The 20,937-nt window shown below is 35.5% G+C and overlaps 1 protein-coding gene across 1 annotated transcript; it reads left to right on the forward strand.

Moving 5' to 3' along the window:
* The first annotated feature begins 189 nt into the window (after window positions 1–189).
* On the forward strand, window positions 190–18,982 carry LOC110791067 (gamma-interferon-responsive lysosomal thiol protein). Its single transcript, XM_021995828.2, has 5 exons — window positions 190–525; window positions 643–708; window positions 17,110–17,250; window positions 18,354–18,446; window positions 18,527–18,982. Exons 1-5 carry the CDS (start codon window positions 268–270, stop codon window positions 18,728–18,730), a joined length of 762 nt encoding a protein of 253 aa, XP_021851520.1. The 5' UTR covers window positions 190–267; the 3' UTR covers window positions 18,731–18,982.
* The last annotated feature ends 1,955 nt before the right edge of the window (window positions 18,983–20,937 follow it).

Here is a 20,937-nt window from a genome sequence, read left to right on the forward strand (position 1 = left end):
TTTATTTTTATTTTTATAATATCAACCGCTACTTTTACCGAACATTCATATTAGTTACCGCTACTTTGACAGCTAACCGTTACCCGCTACTATTCACCGCTACTGGCTACTTTAATCGCTACCCGCTACTCAACCGCTATCCGCTACCGCTAATTTTGCCGAACAGGCCTAAGTCAATTTCCCCCTTTGCTCGATCAAATAGCAAAAACCAAATAGTAACTGATTCAAATTCTTTAGAAATTACAAAACCTTTGTTCCTCTGCAAAAATGGCGTCCTTAATTCTGCGTCAAATTTTCTCTCTCCTGACATACCTAACAATAATTCAAATCTGCTTCGGAACCTCAAATTCCGCGGAAAAAGTGTCTCTAGATTTGTACTACGAGAGCTTGTGTCCGTACAGTGCCGACTTCATCATCAACAAACTCGCCGCAATATTTGAGAACGGGATAATTGACATCGTTGACCTCCGTCTATTTCCATGGGGAAACGCCAAACTCACTTCCAAGAACTCCTTTACTTGCCAGGTCTAATCTCATCTACATTTCTCCCTCCTTTGACCAATTCTCACTAAACTGAAATTTGAATTGAAATTGAAATTAATCAAGATTAATTATTTCTTTGAATTTGATATCTGATTTCAGCATGGTCCTCATGAATGCTTACTGAATACTGTTGAAGCTTGTGCAATTCATGCTTGGCCTAATCTGGTAATTTCTTACTTTTGATCCTCAAATCATAATCGTTGAGTTTGAAATTATTTGGAATACATATAGTCGCTCGAGCTGAATGTTGTTGAATTTTATTTTTATTGAACTTTTACATATTTGGTGTTGATTCATCTAAATTCTTCTAATTCTCATCAATTTATCTTAAAGTTTTTGTTCGATTTTATATACTGAATGTAATTTTGTACAATTATTTTTCTGCAATTGAAGTAATTCAATTTAACTACTTAAATTGAAGATCAAACCAGTTCTAGGCTCTAATTGGTAATTTTTTTGATATGACCGGCTGCAATGTGTTGTGTCAACTTTTATAAGAAATATGTTTCTTTGCCTTATATAAATATATACTTCGTATATATATATTGATAAATCTCACTGGGCCAAGTCGAGCCCCAACATCGGAGGAGAGTCTAACCAGCTTTATCATAAAGCCTGAGAGAGTTTTATGCTAAAACCAATTGGTTGTAAGTGGAGTAGCTCACCAATCTTATAGGTTAATCATCCTCCCTTTTCTTTTTCCACATGAGACAATGAATCCCAACTCACGTGTAGGTTATTACTCTTAACACACTCCCTCACATGTCCCATCTATTTCTCTTGCAATTTGAAGAGAATCAAGAAATTAATTGATTCTAAGATATTAACAGAGGAGAGAGAAATAGTGTAATTATAATTGTTGCATTAGATTAATAAAATAGGAATAAGTTGTACTTATACAAAGCATTAAATGACAGCTGTACAAACAAACTAATTACAAACTAATTACATTTATTTACAATTCCCATATTCCCCCCTCAAGCTGGACTGTAGAAGAAGTCCAAGCTTGGACATCAGAGTATAATGCTGAGAGATCGGAAGAGCCTTTGTGAGGAGATCGGCATGCTGGGAGGAACTAGGAACATGCACAGTTTGAATAAAACCCGCATCAACTTGCTCCCGTACATAGTGATAGTCCCTCTTGATATGTTTTGTTTTTTCATGAAACGCAGGATTGTGAGCTATGTACTCAGCAGACTTATTGTCACAAAACATAGTAACAGGCTTAGGAAACTCAACCTTAAGATCCTCGAGAAGGCCTGCTACCCAAACCAACTCACTAGCTGTGCTTGACATGCTTCTATACTCCGCCTCGGCGGAAGACTTGCTCACAGTCTTTTGCTTTTTGGTCTTCCAAGAAATAAGATTATCTCCAAGGTATACACAATAAGTACTCAAGGATCTGCTAGAAAATTGACAATGACTCCAATCTGCATCTGAATAGGCATTAAGGACAAGTGGAGAATTCGTAGCATAGAAAAGACCAACATCAGTAGTTGTTTTGAGATAACTGACAACATGTAATGCAGCTTGTAGGTGAGGTTCTCTTGGACAACTAAGAAACTGAGACAAATGTTGAACCGAATAGGAAAGATCTGGTCGTGTTATTCCCAAGTAAAGTAGCCTCCCAAGTAACCTTCTGTAGACTTCTGGTTCAGCTATAGGCACACCAACATCTGTAGACAACTTCAAGCCAGTAGGAAGAGGTGTAGATGCACCTTTGCTGTCATGAAGGCTAGAGGAGCGGATGATATCTTTAGTATATTTTTTCTGTGAGATAAAGGTACCTTCAGAAGTTCTAAGTACCTCTATTCCAAGAAAATTCTTAAGAGAGCCGAGATCTTTTATTGTGAAAGCATTATCAAGAAGTTGCTTTACAATATCAATTTGTTGTTAACTAGTTCTAGTAAGAAGAATGTCACCTACATAGATGAGAATTACAATAAATTCTCCATCCAAATCTCTGGTGAACAAGGAATAGTCTTGTGTGGACTGCTTGAAACCAAGAGAAGATAAGAACTTGCACAGTTCCTTATTCCATTGCCTAGATGCCTGTTTTAGGCCATAGATTGACCGTTTCAGTTTGCAAACTTGACCAGGTTTGCACTTGGTGTACCCAGCAGGAGGCTTCATATACAATTCTTCTTCAATAAACCCATGGAGAAAAGCATTGTTTATGTCCAATTGACACAATGGCCACTGTTTTGTTGTAGCAAGAGCTATAAGAATCCTCACAGTAGCCAGTTTAGCTACCGGAGAGAATGTATCCTTGAAATCTTTCCCGGGAACTTGTTGATAACCAATAGCTACCACTCTTCCCTTCAACCTTTCAATAATCCCATCTTTGTCAAACTTAGTCTTATACACCCATTTAGAGCCTATAGCTTTCTTTCCCTTTGGAAGAGTAGTAATTTCCCACGTGTCATTAGCCTCTAAAGCAGCTAATTCCTTATCTATTGCTTCCACCCAGCCAGGATGATTCTTTGCTATATTGTATGATGATGGTTCAATTGCATTCATAACATTGGCTATGAAAGAAAGAAAGGTAGAATCTGTTAGAGATATAACAGAGGAAGAGAAGTGTCTCGAAGGAAGAGGAATAGCACATTCATAGTCCTTGAATTTTGTGGGAGGTTTGATAGGCCTTGAAGACTTTCTAGGCACAATACCACTAGGATCAAGAATAGCATCAGCAGATTCAGTGTTACCTGTATCATGTACATCATTAGTTTCAGTGAAAGGAATAGAAAAAGTAGGAGGAGAAGAGAGATGAGGAGAAGAAGAAACGGGAGAGGTATTTTCAGTTGAAATAGGCGAGAGAGTATGAGTTGAAATGAAAGGATCTTCAGGTGTAGAAATAGGAGTAGAAAAAGAAGTGAAGGGCTGTGTAAAATATTCTGTGTCAGAATCAGAAATTATAGGAACATTAGGTATAGAACTCTGTGTTTTATGATCATGAAAGGGAAAACTTGTTTCATGAAAGACAACATCTCTAGATACAAAAATCTTGTGAGATGAAAAATCATACACCTTATAGCCCTTTTGACCATAAGGGTATCCAATGAAGACGCATTTAATACCTCTAGGATCAAACTTATCTTTGTTTCTATCCACATTATAGGCAAAACATTCACATCCGATAACCCTAAGATGATCATAAGTGGGTTTCTTCCCCACTAAAACCTCAAAAGGGGATTTCCAATCCAATACAGGAGTTGGAATCTTGTTAATCAGATAAGTAGCAGCGAGAATACAGTCACCCCAAAATTTCTTAGGCAAGTTTGCATGAATTCTTAGAGCTCTAGCAACTTCAGCAAGATGTCTATGTTTTCTTTCTACTCTACCGTTTTGTTGAGGTGTACTGACAATGCTCCTCTGATGAATGATTCCCTTTGCAGCAAACAAATCACTACATTCTGCTCTAATTATCTCTGTCCCGTTATCTGACCTTATAGACTTCACATTTTTCCCAAACTGATTTCCAACCAAATTCAAGAAATCAGAAATGGTCTTGAACACTTGACCCTTATTGTGCAGCAAGAATGTCCAAGTTGTCCTACTGTGATCGTCTAAAATAGTCAAGAAATAGGAAGCTCCATTTGTAGCAGGAACTTTAAATGGTCCCCATAGATCTACATGGACTAGATCAAACAATTGAGCTGCTCTACTATCACTTCTTGGGAAAGGTAATTTGTGAAATTTTGATTGATAACAAATATCACATCCAAAAACATCCATTCCAGTGTAATCACAATCATGAATATGTTTCATTCTAGACAATGAGGCATGCCCTATTCTAGCATGAACAATACGCACATCAACATGTTTCTTAGCTACCACTTTAGCCGAATTATTGACCACATGATCAACAATAACAGTATTTGTTGATCTAGGATAGTCAATTATTTCGCTATGTACAGCTTCGGTATTACCTGACATCTTCAAGTAATACAGTTGACCCATTTTTTTTCCACCAGCCAAAACTTTCTTAGTCGAAAGACACTGGAAAATACATTCGGTGTCACTGAAAGTAATCCATAACCAATTTTGAGCAATAAACTTTCCAACTGATAGTAAACTGTATTTAAAATCCTCAATCAACATAACATCCCTTAATTCTAAACCAGAATCCAGAACAATATTCCCAAGTTCTTTAACGTACTTATGTGTTCCATCAGGTAGACAAACAGGTATAGGGTTTTTGATAGTTTTTCTAGTGTTAAACAATGCAACATTATAGGTCATATGATCAGTAGCGCCTGAGTCCACTATCCAAGCATCACTATATATCAAATTGGAGAAACAATTACCTCCATTAAAGCTTGTAGAAGTCAAATGTCGCTGACGATATTCACCAGAATGTATAGAGTGCTCCGTAATAGCCATTTCAAAATTGACAAAATTTCTTCAAATAATTCTTCAGAAACCCAGAAATTCGAGAGAAAGAACTTCGGTTGAGAATGAAATTGTACAATCGATCTCAAAACAAACGCAATTAATCAGTCATTGCGAGCATCTCCCAGAAAATGACCCAGACTTCTTCAGTAATCTTGAAAAAGAAAAATTAACCCCAAAAATATTTTGAAACCCTCAAAATTTGAACCCCTCTGATTGAATAGCAATTTCGAATCCAAAGCTCAGCATTCACAACAATACTGACTAATCAATCAATGATAGTTGTTAGATATTGTATCAATAGCAAATCGCAAACAATTTTCCAGAAATTGATTGAGACCTCAAAAAAAAATTTGAGGAGAAATTGGAAATTAATCCAAAGAAAAACCAAATTCAATGTGTTTAATAGTTTGAATGCAACAAATCAACGTTTAAGAATAGAAAAGAACGAGCGAGGTCGGATCATACTAAGCTCTGATACCATGAAGAGAATCAAGAAATTAACTGATTCTAAGATAGAAACAGAGGAGAGAGAAATAGTGTAATTATAATTGTTGCATTAGATTAATAAAATAGGAATAAGCTGTACTTATACAAAGCATTAAATGACAGCTGTACAAACAAACTAATTACAAACTAATTACATTTATATACAATTCCCATACAATTCGAAAAGGTCACTTTTTTATCCCTTGCCCTTCTCTAGATTTCTTATATATTTAAGATAAGGTTAAATGACCTTTACTTGGGACAATCATTTCTATTGGGCTTATCTACAAATCCTCTCCATCTTGAACTTTTTGCGATTTGGAAAAATCACTTCTTCCTCACTTGACCTTCTCTAGATTTTTAACATTTATAACATGAGGTTAAATGACCCCTAATGGGTCAATCAATTTTGTTGGGTTTATCTTCAAATCCTCTCCTTCATGAATTTTTCGATTCATTGGCCCCTCGCTTCATGAGTGTTGATAATGGGCCAGGAACCTTTTTCCGATAACAATTTGTTGGAAATAAGAACGCAAAAAAAAATGAAAGAATAAACGTTGGAATTGGATTTGGAATTGGAATTGGAATTGGAATTGGAATTGGAATTATGCTAGTGCATTCTCATTCAACTAACAACAAATGAAAGGAGCCTTTTATATAGGCTTTACAATAAACTGACTTAACTAAGAAATATTAACAACTAAGTGGAACATGGTCCACGTTACCTAACTGTTAAGCAAATAATAAGGAAATAATAATCTAAATTTAAAATCCTAAGTAAAAGGGAAGGTTTAGGGTTAAGGGACATTAATTTAGTTTACTAAACTAAAATAATGGTTTGTATCATTTGTTAAAAACTAGGTGGTTAATATTGTTTTAGAAAAACTATAAATTAAGTATTTGTTTTCATTTCATAACATCGAAAACCAAAAAGAAGAACATAAAGTTGAGAGAGAAACTTTAAGAGATTTTTAGAGAAAAATTATTGGGTGTAATTGGGGTGCGTTTGGGTTGTGAGTTAAAATAAGTGTTCTGAACACTTATATATTTTATGTGTTCAGTAAAAGTTTTGTAGCGTATTTAGAGATACTAATAGTTATTAAAAAATTAATTTATTTGTGTGTTACTCTAATATTATTGTTATTCCTACTAATTTGATTCTTAAGAAAAGTTGCATAATTTTCTAACAATTGTTATCAGAGCCAAGTTGTTAAATTTTGTTTGTATTCATAGAGGAGTCATCAGTTACGATCTAAATTAAAAGAAGCCGAATTTGAGGGGGAGCAATGGCGGTAGACAGAGGAAAGGTGTAACTCGAGAAATTCGATGGTGCAAATTTCGTGTTTTGGAAGATGCATATCGAATATTACCTATACCAGAAAAAGCTTTATGAACCTCTATCAGAAACTAAACTAAGCCAGAGGGGATGAAAGACGAAGATTGGAATCTTCTCGATAGCAAGCCATCAGAGTTATTCGATAGACGTTATCGTGCAATTTTGCTTTTAATATAGCAAAGGAAAAGACCACGGCATGTCTTATGAAAGCTCTGTCTAATATGTATGAGAAGTAACGAGTCTCTAATAAAATTCATTTAATGAGGCCGTTATTCAATTTCCAGATGACGGAAGGCGTATCTCAACGAACTTAATTCAGTCACAACTCAATTAAGTTTGGCCAAAATTGAAGTTCATGATGGAGTACATGTATTAATACTTTTATCTTCTCTACCACATAGTTGGAATGATACTTTTACATTTGTGAGTTGCTCATCGTGAAGCAATAAGTTAAAGTTTGATGATGTTATTGACCTGGTTCTCATTGAAGAGATCCGACGTAGAGAGTGAAGAGATCCGACGTAGGTAGACGGGGGAATCATCAACCTCTTTAGTTTTGCATACGGAGTGAAGACGAAGAAATTCAACCAGAAAGAATGATCGTGGAAGATCAAACTATCGAGGTAAATCCAAAGATAGAAGGTCAAAATCAAGGAATCCGAATAACTCCCTAAATTCAAAAAGTATTGAGTGTTGGAATTGTGGGAAGGCCGGAAAACCAAAAGGCGAAGGCAGAGGCCAGAGGCAAATGTTACATCTACCTTAGAAGGAGATGATGCGTTGATATGTTATTTAGAGAGCAAGGAATATTCTTGGGTGTTAGACTCTAGAGCATCATTCCATGCTATATTGAAGAAAGAATTCTTTGAGAGGTATGTCCCTAGAATCCTTCGAAAAGTATACCTCAGTGATGATCAACCCTGTGATATTGATGGTAAAGGTGTAGTGAAGATTAAGTTGAACGGGTCAGTTTGGGAGTCGAAGGATGTCAAACATATTCCCGACCTCAGAAAGAACTTGATCTCAGTAAGGAAAGGCCAACAAAGGCTACACTACAAACTTCTAAGGTACTTGGAAGATTTCAAAAGGTGACATTAAAGAGTGGTACTCTTTATATGACAGCATGGTTAGGTTATTCAATTGCAGTTGCAATAGGTAATGAAAATTCCAATATGTGGCTCACCAAAGACTTGGTCACATGAGTGAAAAAGGGATGAAACTTATGCATTCAAAGGGGAAACTCATGGCCTCATGGGTCTACAATCAGTTGAGATTGACATGCGCGAGGAATGCATACTTGGAAAGCAAAAAAGGGCAAGCTTTCAAACAAGTGGTAGAATCACAAAAAAGGAAAATTTAGAGCTTGTCCACTCCACCAACAACTACTTCATCCGTTGGTGGAAAGCATTACTTTGTCACTTTCATTGATGATCACTTCCGAAAGGTATGGTTTACTTTCTAAAATATAAGTCTGAAGTGTTTGAGGCTTTCAAGAGATGGAAGGTTATGGTTGAAAACAGAGTTACCTGGTTCGCTCCTAACCTCCGCGAACCGGTTCGCCCGTACCGATTCGCGGTTCGCCGGGGATCCAATTCGCTATGTTTCGCGAACCAAACCAAAACCCTAGTTTTACCGATTGAAGGTCAAGGGAGGCGAGAGAACATACAATATATTGGGGCTTTTGTTTGCGAAGGATATACGCGTTGGTTGCGATTGTCAATTGTTGTTTTTGTCGTTTTTTCATATTGTTGAATCTAAAAACACCGTGGCTGAGTTGTGAGCTCGATGGTGAAGATGAAGATGGGTTGTAATTTTTGTTTTTAGTTTTTTACTTTATCTTGTACTTTTTTTTTTTTACTTTTATTTATGTACTTTTACTCTGTACTGCTGCTGCACATGGGTCATGGACTCATGGGTGTGTTTAATTTTTATTTTTTTACTTTGTTTTGTACTTTTTGTTTTCTTGTTTACTTTTATTTGGCTGCACATGGCTACGTTTTATTTTTTTACTTTTTGTTGTACTTTTTATTTTATTTGTTTTATTATTTACTTTTTGTCTGCACTATTGCTACATTAATCATGGTTTTTAAGATTTGATCTTTGTCCTTACTTTGTGAATTAATGTGCATACAATGATATGGCAGTTCATCGTGCTTTTATTTCTCAAAATCATACTCGTATTTTACAATTTAGGCCTCAATCAATGACACTTTTTTTTAAACACAAAATAATTCTAAACCCCTGTCGCGAACCCAAAATCAGCCACCCGCGAACTGCGAACCCGAACCAGTACCCCGTACCGAAGCGAACCACGAATCAGGTAACTCTGGTTGAAAATGAGACATGTCTCAAACTTAAAAAGTTCATAACCGACAATGGTGGTGAATCCGTGAATGTGAAGATACCACGTTCAAGCAATTGTGTTATGAGCATGAAATCAGGATGGAATAGTAAGGGAATAATAATCTACATTTAGAATCCTAAATAAAAGCGAAGGTTTAGGATTAAGGGGCGTTAATGGTTTGTATCATTTGTTAAAAACTGGGTGGGTAATATTGTTTTAGAAAAACTATATATTATGTTTTTGTTTTCCATTCATAACATCCTAAAAACAAAAAGAAAAACATAAATGCCGAGAGAGAGAAGCTTTAAGAGAATATTTAAAGAAAAATGTCTTGGGTGTAATTGCGGTGCGTATGAGTTGTGAGTAACACTTGTATATTTTAATGTGTTCAGTAAAAAATTTGCAGCCTATTCAGAGATATTAACACTTGTCAGATAATTAATTTATTTGTGTATGTTATTTCAATTATAATTGTTATTCCTATTAATCTGATTCATAAGCAAAGTTTCATAAGCAAAGTTGCATAATTTCCTAACACAAACCGATAGCTTGCATACTCCCACTAACTTACTTCCACTAACTTACTAATGCTAAAGAATAGGAAATTCAAACATATGCTAACACATGATTCCAAGGAAACAGGAACTAACAAGTAACAACTCACTACTTTGAAGCAACTTTGAAATGGTAACTTTATCACACTCCCTTACTTCAAAGTTTGATAAAATAAATGAAGCATGTCTCTTCATCTACGATGCACATCTCATCTCATTCAAATGTTTGTCGATGCACCTTATCATCAACCTCTAATCTTTGGAGCACTCTTCTCCCTCGGTGCACATTATCACCCGCAAATCCATAACAAATTTTCTTCTATGCCCATTTGTGTTGTGCAATAGATGCTTCCTCGGCATTTTGAAGCCTGCAATTCCTTGCCATATTCCCAAGTTTTTGACACTTGAAACATTTTGGCTTTTCTTTATACCAACAATTTTTTTTCCATAATCAATCTGATGACAATGGTACGATTTACGGTGTTTCCTTTCCTCTTTTAGAATGAGGCTTTAGCTAGTAAGGCTCCCTTAATCCCTCATTTTTTTCTCCATTTTCTGCCTCCCTCGTTGATCTCCTTTGGTCTACGACACTAAGAGCATTAACCAACTCTCCTAAGGTTATTTTGGATAGGTCTTTGGAATATTCGATTGCGGACATTTTAGAATCATACTTTTTGGGAACGCTCACTAAAACCTTATCAACGACTCTCTCGTTGGAAAATGTTTTATCAAGCAATCTAATTTGATTAACAATGGTCAATGGTCATAAGCTTAATCACATTCTTTAATGGTTTCGCTCTTCTTCCTCCTTTGCATCTCAAATTCTCGTTTAAGGTCCAAAACTTGCATCAACGTTGTTTGAGAATTGCCCTCAAACTCTTCCTTTAACGTGCCTCATGCCTCCTTTGCTTACAAGTCATGATACTTTTAAAGATTCCATCAGACACGACCAAATGAATACACGAAAATGTCGTTGTTTTCCTTGTCGCTTCTTCATCGTGTTTTTTTATTTGGGTTGCTATTGGATTTTGTGGAAGAGGGGTTAGGTTAGCATCACTTTCAATTGCTTATCACAAACTCATAGCTTTTAAATATGATTTCATTTTGATAACCCATAAATTATACTGTAATTATCTCCTTTGAATGTGGGTATAGAAAGAGAAATAGTATTTGATGTCATTGATTGAAAAAGATGGAACACTAAAAAAATTAAAAAAAAATTAAGCCTCACGAGATCACTGTTTGTGTCTATGTACCAAGATAAATATCAATGGGCCAAGTCGATCCCAACATCGAAGTAGAGTTTGACCACATATAAGCATGATAGGATTCCAAACCAATTGGTTATAAGTGGAATAGTCCACCGATCTTATATGTTAGTCATCCTCCCTCTTCTTTTTTTACATGGAAGAATGAGTCCTTACTCACATACGGGTTATTACTCTTAACATATACACCTTATAAAGGCCTACGCCTTAGTTTAAAAAGGCGCACTAAGGCGCACAAGGGTCATGGAGCCTAGGCGCAAGGCGCAAGGCTCAGGCGCGCACCTTTTGGATACAAGGCGCACATAATTTTCTAATAAACCTTAAAATTCGGTATAGAAAAAAATTAACACAATTTATACTCAATACAACATGGAGTGCCATATTTTCTTGCCGGTTCATAAGCATTGCGTGATCCCGTCGATGGAGTGCCAGAATTAGAACCTTCCATGGTAATTACAAGATGGAAATATGAAAATTAACTCATATTATGCTAATTCCACTACCCAAAAAACAATGATTGTAGAGATATGACCGTTAATAGGTCACGTGGGGTGTGTTTATATCATTAAAAAAGAAAAAAAAAATGTAAATAAAAGATCCACGTCATGCTACCGTGCCTGGATGCACCTTGCGCCTTACCTAAGGCGCAAAAGGCGTTGTGTCTTGCGCCTTACCTAAGGCGCACAAAGGCGCATGAAGGCGCGCGTTGGTTGACATCAGTGAGACTGGAGAGCTCAAGGCGCCGAAGGCTGAGCCTAGGTGAGCCTTGTGCCTAATCGCACCTTGGGCGCGCTTTTTTAAACTAAGGTCTACGCCCATACTAACCACCTAGACAATGTAACCCGTATACGCAACTATATCTCTATTATATAAGTGAAGAGTTGATGTTATTTTAGCAAATCCAATTTCGGTGTCCCCCTTGAATTACTAAAATATCCTTTACACTTATAGAATAGAGAATATAATGACAAGTTACCCAGTAGGAAAAGTCCAAAGAAGCATTTTAGTCAATCTAGCCCCTTAAATAAATTCTTACCATTTTAATCAATTTGTTTATATGCGTTCGGCTCTATCTAACTTATCTGTTTCTTATATTTGCACGCATCGCATTTATATTATATTTTTGCATGTTATTTCAGGTTTAAATGTAATAACACAAATGTGTTTCTTATAAGACTTGTACGTACATAAATAATCTCCTTATCCCCCATGTTGGAGCATGCAATTGATAAATGACCAACTTGCGAAGTAAGTATAAAATTTTAAGCTTGCCTAATACCTTTGTAAATATCGGCAAGCTGATCATACGAAAACACATGACTAGTTGCAATTATACCCTTCTGATTAGCATCATGTACGCAATGACAATCAACCTCTATATGCTTCTTACGTTCATGGAAGATCGAGTTTGTGTGACATGCAAAGCAGATTTATTGTCACGAAATAAACTCATAGCTCGAGGATGTTCAACCCCAGTACTCCCAAGTATGCCTTTCATTTTAATTTTGAGTTGCATGTTGCCATATAGCTATATTTTGCCTTTGCGGATGAACGAGAGACAATGTGTTGCTTAGCCCGTTAGGGACCGTCAAAAAGGAAAACTGGCCTGGTCCAAGTCACACCAACCGGACAACAATAAGTCATAGTCGGTACCAAGCAGAATGCGTTGACCCGGGCACCCTTTCAAGTAATGTATACCAGTATATCCCCGTATGAAACTGAGCTAAAATGTGATCGTACAAGCCAAATCTGGATGAGTGAATGTTAAGTAGATGGGACGACCAGCCAGTCGCTTAGTCGCTTATTTCGGTCCGAGTCGTCGAGTAATGTGCCCTTAGCTAAGCTCAATTTGTGATTCTGCTCAACAGAAAAACCGGCAAGCCTAATAATCCTGTCTCGGCAATAGTGTCAAGCGTATTCTTATGTTTGACATAAAAAATTGCCCTCAAGCGGTGGGTACCGGTGTCGACACGACCCGGCCCGCAACACGACACTCGACACGTGTCCGGGGAGGTGTCGACACTGGTATCGGAAAAGAATAAAAAACTCAGGTGTCAGGACCCTTTCTCTTTACTGTAGATCTGAATTTCACCGAAAAATAATGGGCTTTTGGTCTCCTTGGCCGGAAAAAATGGAAGAAATAAGGGCTGAGGAGAGAAAGAAGGAGTAAACTATACTGGAGGTCCCTAAACTTTGGCAAAAGGAGCAGTTAAGTCCCTCAAGTTTCAAAAGGAGCATTTTAGTCCCTCAAAATGGATGGAATCAGCTACTTTTGTTAACACCGTTTCATTTTCTGTTAAGTTCAATAAAATAATAATAAAACCGCTTTAAAGAAAAGGAAAATTAATTTACACGTGTATAAATAAATGAAAACAGCTGATTTTATTTATGACTTAGCTTTTTCAACTTACTTAGCTTTTTCATATGGCTTTTTCTCCATTTACACGTTTCACCCTTTATATTCCCCTTTACTAGGTTTTTCCACAACTCTTCCTAATCAAATCGAATTTAGTGAGTAACCCAAGCAAATTTACTCCAAATTTTCAGCAATTCCATAAACTTCAGCTAATTGTTGTTCTTCCTTTACTCTAAAGTTTCAAATTCTCTTCTCCCAGATGTCTGCTACTACCACTAGTTCTTCTTCTACCTTTTTTCTCTCTCTTTTTCTCTCTCCTCTTTTATTATGGATTCTCTTCAATCTGCTTCTCTTTCTTAATTCCTGGATTTCTCCAACAATTCCATTGTAATTTCACATTTGTCATTGCCCTCAATGCTTAAGCCTAAAAAACGGAGACAAGGCAAACCCACAATAGAATTAATTTGCAAAATTAAACAGATTATATTGATGGGTGTGATGCCAACACTCAGAGGCTCATTATCTTTTTCTCCTACCAATCTATGATACCAAATGTGATAGCAAGTATTAGCTCCTTATATACAGCCCATAAGGGTGTTGCATTATCCTAAAATTAATTAAAGTACGACATATTGACATGGTGGAGATGCAAATCCTTACGGCCTTACAAAGCTCCCAAAACACACCTTAGTTGTAAAGTATCACATTTTACACCAACTCTAAGACAAATTGACACTCATTAGACTGTAGAAAAACGGAAGTACCTAATATTGCCTCATTAGTCGTAGGCTCGTTAGATTTCATGTATGAGTTGCTGACTTGCTGATTAAACATGAGATTGAAGATGATGATGATGCATGGAGTTTATGGGTTTGAGCTCGGATGAATTTTACCGGAAATGTAAGTTACTTGGGTGTGCACACAAGGTGTTTGATAAATTGTCTCTGAGAAATGTTGTTGATTAACCTATGCTTGTTGGGTGTGTTAATTTGGGGGATTTGATTAGTAGGAAGCGTTGATCCTTTATTTTATTTTATTAAGTGTTGAACAATTTGGGTACAAATGGCCTTGTTAAATACTTTGAACTGCTAGTTTTTTGTAAAAAGCTAACTTAAAAGGGTTTCCCTTTATTTAATTATTGTTAATATGTAAAAGTAACTATTATTTTGTCCTTTTCTGCCCTTTATATTAATTTGCCTTTATTTTTAATTCATTTAACAGACGTTAGTAACAGAAGTCAAAAAGCAGCGGTTTCCATCCATTTTGAGGGACCTAAATGCTCCTTTTGAAACCTGAGGGACCTAACTGCTCCTTTTGACAAAGTTTAGGGACCTCCAGACCTATTTACTCGAGAAAGAAAAGAGAAAACAGAAAGAAGGGTTGAGGAGAGAGAAAGAAGAAAGAAAGACAGAAAGTGGGTTGTGGACTTGTGGTCCTTCTTTCGTGTATTATATTGTACAGTAAAAGACTAAAAGCTTTATTAACGTATTTCTTTATGAGGAGTTAGAGTTGTTGGTTCATAGACCCTTCATGTTTTATTAATCTTTTTAATCTTTTTTATTTTTCTTTTATTTATTAAAGTTGTGTAGTTGTACAGCTACACTGTTTTGAGGGAATCTTTTATCTTTTTGAGGGTTTTTTTGTTAGTTTTTAACAACTAATCTTTATTTTTTTTTATTTTTTTTTATTTTTTTTTATTTTTTTCACACCGTTCACCTTACCTAGATAAGACTTTTACATTTCCTATACAAAGACTTTCACCTTATCCCATTAAAATCATAATACCATATTATTATTATTTTTGTTTTTAATGTTTACTTTCATAAATTTTTTAATTTATTTTATTTATAAAAAGTGTCGATTTTTGTCCGACTTTTATATGGTAGTCGTGTCTAAAAACCTAGTCAAGACACTCCTTTGACCTTTGACCGTGTCGGAGTGTCTACAAAATTTTGGATCGGAGTGTCAGATACTCCGACACCTTGTCAGACACGACACCGACACCTGTGTCTGAGTAACATAGCCCTCAAGTCTACGAGATACCTCAATGCCGAAAAAAAATTCAAATGACCTAAATCCTTCATATGAAAACAATCACCCAAATACTCTTAAAAGATGCAATAGCGGAAGAGTTGTTACCGAAATAATCAAGTCATTGACATACAATAACATTAATTTGTATATTCCCTTAGCAAATGGTGAAAAGTGATTAATCAGAGTATGATCGAAGGAAACCATACTTCTTCAAGGAAGTAGTTAATTTAGTTAATCAACACCTTGGGCCAGACGTAGAACATAGCAGCAAAACAAGGAGGAAGCTTCATATAAACTTTCTCATCTAAATCATCGTGAAGAAATTTATTATGAACATTCATCTTGTGTAGTTCCCAATTTTAAGCGATCGCTATAGCAAGATATGCACAACCGTAACCATTTTGACAACGGGAAAAAAAGTCTTATTGTAATCTATCCCTTCAACTTGGTTACCAAATACAACAAGACGAGTAATGATAATCACATAAGTGTATATGTATACAACTTACAAAGGCCTAAGACCATGCTAACCACCTAACACAATTTTACTCGTATAGACAAATGTGTACGTACATAAATTATAAATAATACCACTAGGTTGTGTATTGTGTTTAAAAGTTTGTCTTTTGTGATTTTGTATTTCTTTGAGTTCTGGTTTTTTGGATTCCATCTAAGGTTGCGTTCTATTCACCTGATTTCCACTTATTTTTCCTGAACTTATCTTATCTGAACTTATCTGAACTTAACTGAACTTATCTGAACTTATTTTTCCTGAAAAAAGTGAAAATAAGGTGAACAGAACAGGGCCTAAGGGTGTGTAATATGTTAGCTCAACTTATTTCACAAAAAAACAAAAAGTTCTAACAAGTTTCAATGAGCTCAATTGACAACTACGATAAGTTCAAAAAAACAACTTAATAATACTTTAAGATAAGTTCAGATAGTTAAATTGACTAGTACGCTTCCTGAATACATGGTCTGAAATAATTTTGTTCAAATTTCTGCATGCACTCAAATAAGGCATTGTTCTTTTGAGTCGAACTGAATCAAACCGAACTAAACTAATTGCATATTATTGAACTAAAATAAATAATAAATAAATACAAAATAAAAAATATTAAATAGAAAATAATACTCCCTTCGTTCTTGAATATTAATCTTATAACTGAAGAGAATCTTCTAATTTCTTTCCAATACGTACATCAAAACATATTTATGTGAGATCTTATTTTGTTTGCCTCAATGTGTAATTTAACGATATCAAATCTTTATATTATTTTAACATACGTATTTGGAGATATTTACGTTTAAATATTGAGTGAACGGAAAAATCAAAATATGACTAACATTTAAGAACGGAGGGAGTAATAATAACAATAATAAAATAATAAATGATCATGAATAGTTAATTATAAATAATAATAACAATAACAATAAATTATATGATGATTATCATGATAATAAATAACTAATAAAAAAAATATTAATAATAAATTTATAAACAAATACGTAGTAAATAATAATAAATGAATTAAATTAAATTAAATTAACTTAAATTGAATTTTACTGAATTGGAGTGAATTGAATGCTACTGAACTGAAATTTCTGTTTGGAAATGTGTCTTATGTGTACATAATTGAGTGTGGTTTGCCGAGTATCTTAATCTTTTTGTTTGGAGAGTTTGCATTCCATTTGTAAACTGTCTGAATTGTGTCTTCTTGTGTGGATGAATGAATGTGCTTTCTGTAATTCAATATCTAATGTATGATGTGAATCAAACTCTTTAACAGGATGATCACTTTCCGTTTATTAATTGTGTTGAAAGTCGGGCTTACGAGGGCAAGTACTACAAGTGGGAAACTTGTTTCAAGGAGTTGGGTTTGGATCCAGAACCTGTCAATGTTTGTTACAAGGGTGAAGAAGGAAAAAAGGTCAGTCTTTAGTGGTGCTAAGTTGCATTGTTTTTTCTAGCTTGTCTTGTTAATTCAATCCAAAATAAACCTTATCTTTGCACCATCTGTTAGTTCTCAGTTTTTGTCTTTAGCATAGGAATATATTTCTGAGTAGTAGCTTAATTAGTCGATTGCCTTCCAACTAATCAGGGTAATTCTCCTCGTCATGGGGTTAAGTCTGTATAGTAAAACTGTCCTTACTCCGCGACTCCACCATAGGTGGGAGCCTTGGATTAGGTGATGGCAATACTCATATCAGTTACCTTACCCCGCCCTTACTCCGCCATATGTTTGGATGGTTCTATAATGTAGTTTGGTTCATATAAGTTACCTATCATGGTCTATATGTTATTACATTATTATTTAACACCTAAACCCTCTGATCTGAAACATCCATGGACTCTGATTAATTGCTGACATTACCCAACATGATCAACTGTTAAGGTATTTTTCCTTAATATTGATTTTGTACAAGTTGATTAATCGGTGGAGTGAATGGGAGCAGCTTTCTGTATCCACTCTATACTTTGATATTTGTTTTCTGAAGTGATCATATTCGAATTAAGAGTTCTATAAAGGAATATTTTTTATGAAGTTTAAGGTGGGCTTTTATGAAACTTTACTTATTTTCTTCAGCTTCTTCTAGTCTGCCAACTTTTGACATGGGTTCAAGAACAAAGTCTTGTACTTCAGACATTAAATATTTTGTGATTCAGCTAAAATACTCATAGGTCTATCATGTTAGGAAGGTGATAGCTTATGCCTTGCTTCTGTTCTGATATGGTAATACGTAACAGGACACTGCTGGATGTTAACATATGTTGGAGAGTCTTGACTCTTCTGTTTCGGTTTCCTTGGCATAAGCTATCACTATTCAGTCTCTCATATAAGCACACCTGTTTTCTGTGCTTAAGCTTCTTATTATGGTCACTAAAATGTGGTGTAATATTGCTGTAATTCATTCCTTTACACAGTCGTTGTTTCCCCTCAGACCCGCCCATTCCCCCCTTCAGTTTATCTTTTTATCATCCTCTGTTTTTTTTTTTTGTCCTATCGATTTTAAGTTATTGAGTTCCATGCAGCTTGATCTAAAGTACGCAGCTCTAACTGCTGCCCTCGAACCTCCACATGAATATGTGCCCTGGGTAGTTGTGGAAGGACAACCCCTTCTTGAGGTGAGAACATTCAATTATTGATCTTCTTATCCTTCGGGACGCTTTATAACTAATTCTTGTTATAATTTTTTATGTTGTAGGATTATGAGAACTTTATAAGTTACGTCTGCAAAGCTTACAAAGGACCTCAACCTAGCGCTTGCAATGAAGTATCCTTTGCAAGTGTTCTGAGAGAGAAGACTAATCATATACACCCTGTTTGCTTCACAGAACAGACCGCAAAGGCGACGTTCCTAATGAAAATCCGATCTTTCATAACATCATGGATGGATCAGATGATATAAGTCCTGCTATTATGTAAAAATGCTTGTTTTTCACTGTATCAAGATGCCGTAGAGGCATGTACGAAGTAGTTGTAGTGTAAATAACGAGCCTTCTGTTACAGGAATTCAATCATATTCACTCTTAGCTTCCAAAATTCCAATTGCACCGATATTCCACCATGTTTGTCTAATGAATGTTGTCTGTGTGTACCAAGTTGAACTCTGCATGGTTCTTTTTTTAATGGAAGGATGACTTCAACATAAATTAGCAGATGACAATTGTACACCGTCTCTACGTAAACACAAAACAGGAAATACATTTCATTCTGCACAATGGTATCTTACACCCTTTTAAAAGCAAGGAGTGATATTTCACTATTCATCCAATAGTGAAGTACCTAAACCCTTAACTTTTTTCCCGTTTATCATTTTCGCCCTCTTCCCAGATTCCTCCACGTTGCTTCAGCCTTGACCCTCTTTCTATGTTCAGCCCCGCCCTAAGTCTTTCTTCCGATCCTCCTCCTTTTGCAATGTCGAGCTTCCCTTTTCTCTTTCCTCTTGCTTCTCTTCTTATCTTACACCCTTTTAAAAGCAAGGAGTGATATTTCACTATTCATCCAATAGTGAAGTACCTAAAAAACCCTTAACTTTTTTCCCGTTTATCATTTTCGCCCTCTTCCCAGATTCCTCCACGTTGCTTCAGCCTTGACCCTCTTTCTATGTTCAGCCCCGCCCTAAGTCTTTCTTCCGATCCTCCTCCTTTTGCAATGTCGAGCTTCCCTTTTCTCTTTCCTCTTGCTTCTCTTCTTAGTATAATCTCATCCGCCATATCCAATGGTAATTTTTTCGACCACACATTTCACGAATGAAGGGAGGTTGGATACTTGGATCTATTAGATTGAGAAATTAGGGTTTAATTCAAATATCGCCAAGATTCTCCGCCTTAGAATGGTAAGCTCTTCAGATCCGAAAAAATTGTTATCACTTACAATTATTTTAGCGGATTTTCCGGTTTTTCTTCAATATATTTGTTTAATTTGGTTTTGATTAAAGTGTTAATCTGAATTATGGTTTGTCTTCCTCTCAAGGTCTCTCTTTCTCCCTCCTCCATTTGTTCTTCGTGAATTGTAGTTTTTTTTTTTATCAAAATTACCGAAGTTTCTTGATATTTTAAGGTTAAATGGTTGTGTTATGTAATCTGATTGTGGATCTGTTGAGCTTGAATTTGATCTGAATTACGTTTTCTAGGGTTTCTACTTCTAGACTTTGATTGGTTGATGAGGCAGTGAAACCAACAAAGCTCCAAGTTCAGTCTATTGAGGATAAGTTACGCGGAGGTGCCGAAGTTGAAGCGATTGTCTCAAAAAAGGTGTGTTATTATCCTCAATTTTGGTTTGTAATGCTAATGAACTTGATTTTATTCCCCGCATTTTATTGATTTATGCCCAATTAAATGATTGTTTTTTATTTGTAGAAGTAGAGACATAATTAGATTCGACGGTAAAGTCTCTCTCCTCGATTTCTCGGACCCCGATTGGATTCTTTGTCTTCTTCATCGTCCTATGTTGTTGTTGATGATGATGATGATAATCTTCGTCCTCATGGCTCTGTTTCACTCGTGGTCTTTAATTTTTATGGTTCTATACTTCTATATTTGTTGATTTTGATTGAGTTGGTTGTTTTTGCGATCTGGGATTTGGTTTTTTATTTTTTTTGTTTAGTGGGCATTGATTGTTTGGATATAGGTTTTGTTATATTGTGTTTTTTGTTAGGTAAAGTTTGAGTTTTTTTATGTTTTGAATTGTGGAACTTTATGCTTTGATGTTAATGTCATAGTGTTTGTGTTTGTGGTTTTGTGGAATTAATAATGTAGATTTGAGGTTGATTTAGTGGATTGAGTTGTATTTATGGTTATAAGCGAAGCAAACTTCCTAATTATTAGCATGGTAGTAAAGATGCATGTTCTGTTGTAAATATGGACATGAAGTTATATGTAGGATTTAGGTGAGGCGTAAATGAGTCACGTCTCACTCTTAAAGAAACCTATAAGGCTATGAACATTAATGATGTTATGTATGACAAATTGGCGAAAAGAGAATAATTGGAGTTGTGTTGATATGCCTAATGAGTAAGTTTTTATCATTACACTAGTGTGCTATGCTGGGGCTTTCTTGTGAAAATATGTGATGATTGATTTTTGAAAAATGAGTTTTTTTTAATCTCATTAT

The sequence above is a fragment of the Spinacia oleracea genome, chromosome 6 (assembly GCF_020520425.1).
Source record: "Spinacia oleracea cultivar Varoflay chromosome 6, BTI_SOV_V1, whole genome shotgun sequence".
Taxonomy (NCBI): domain Eukaryota; kingdom Viridiplantae; phylum Streptophyta; class Magnoliopsida; order Caryophyllales; family Amaranthaceae; genus Spinacia; species Spinacia oleracea.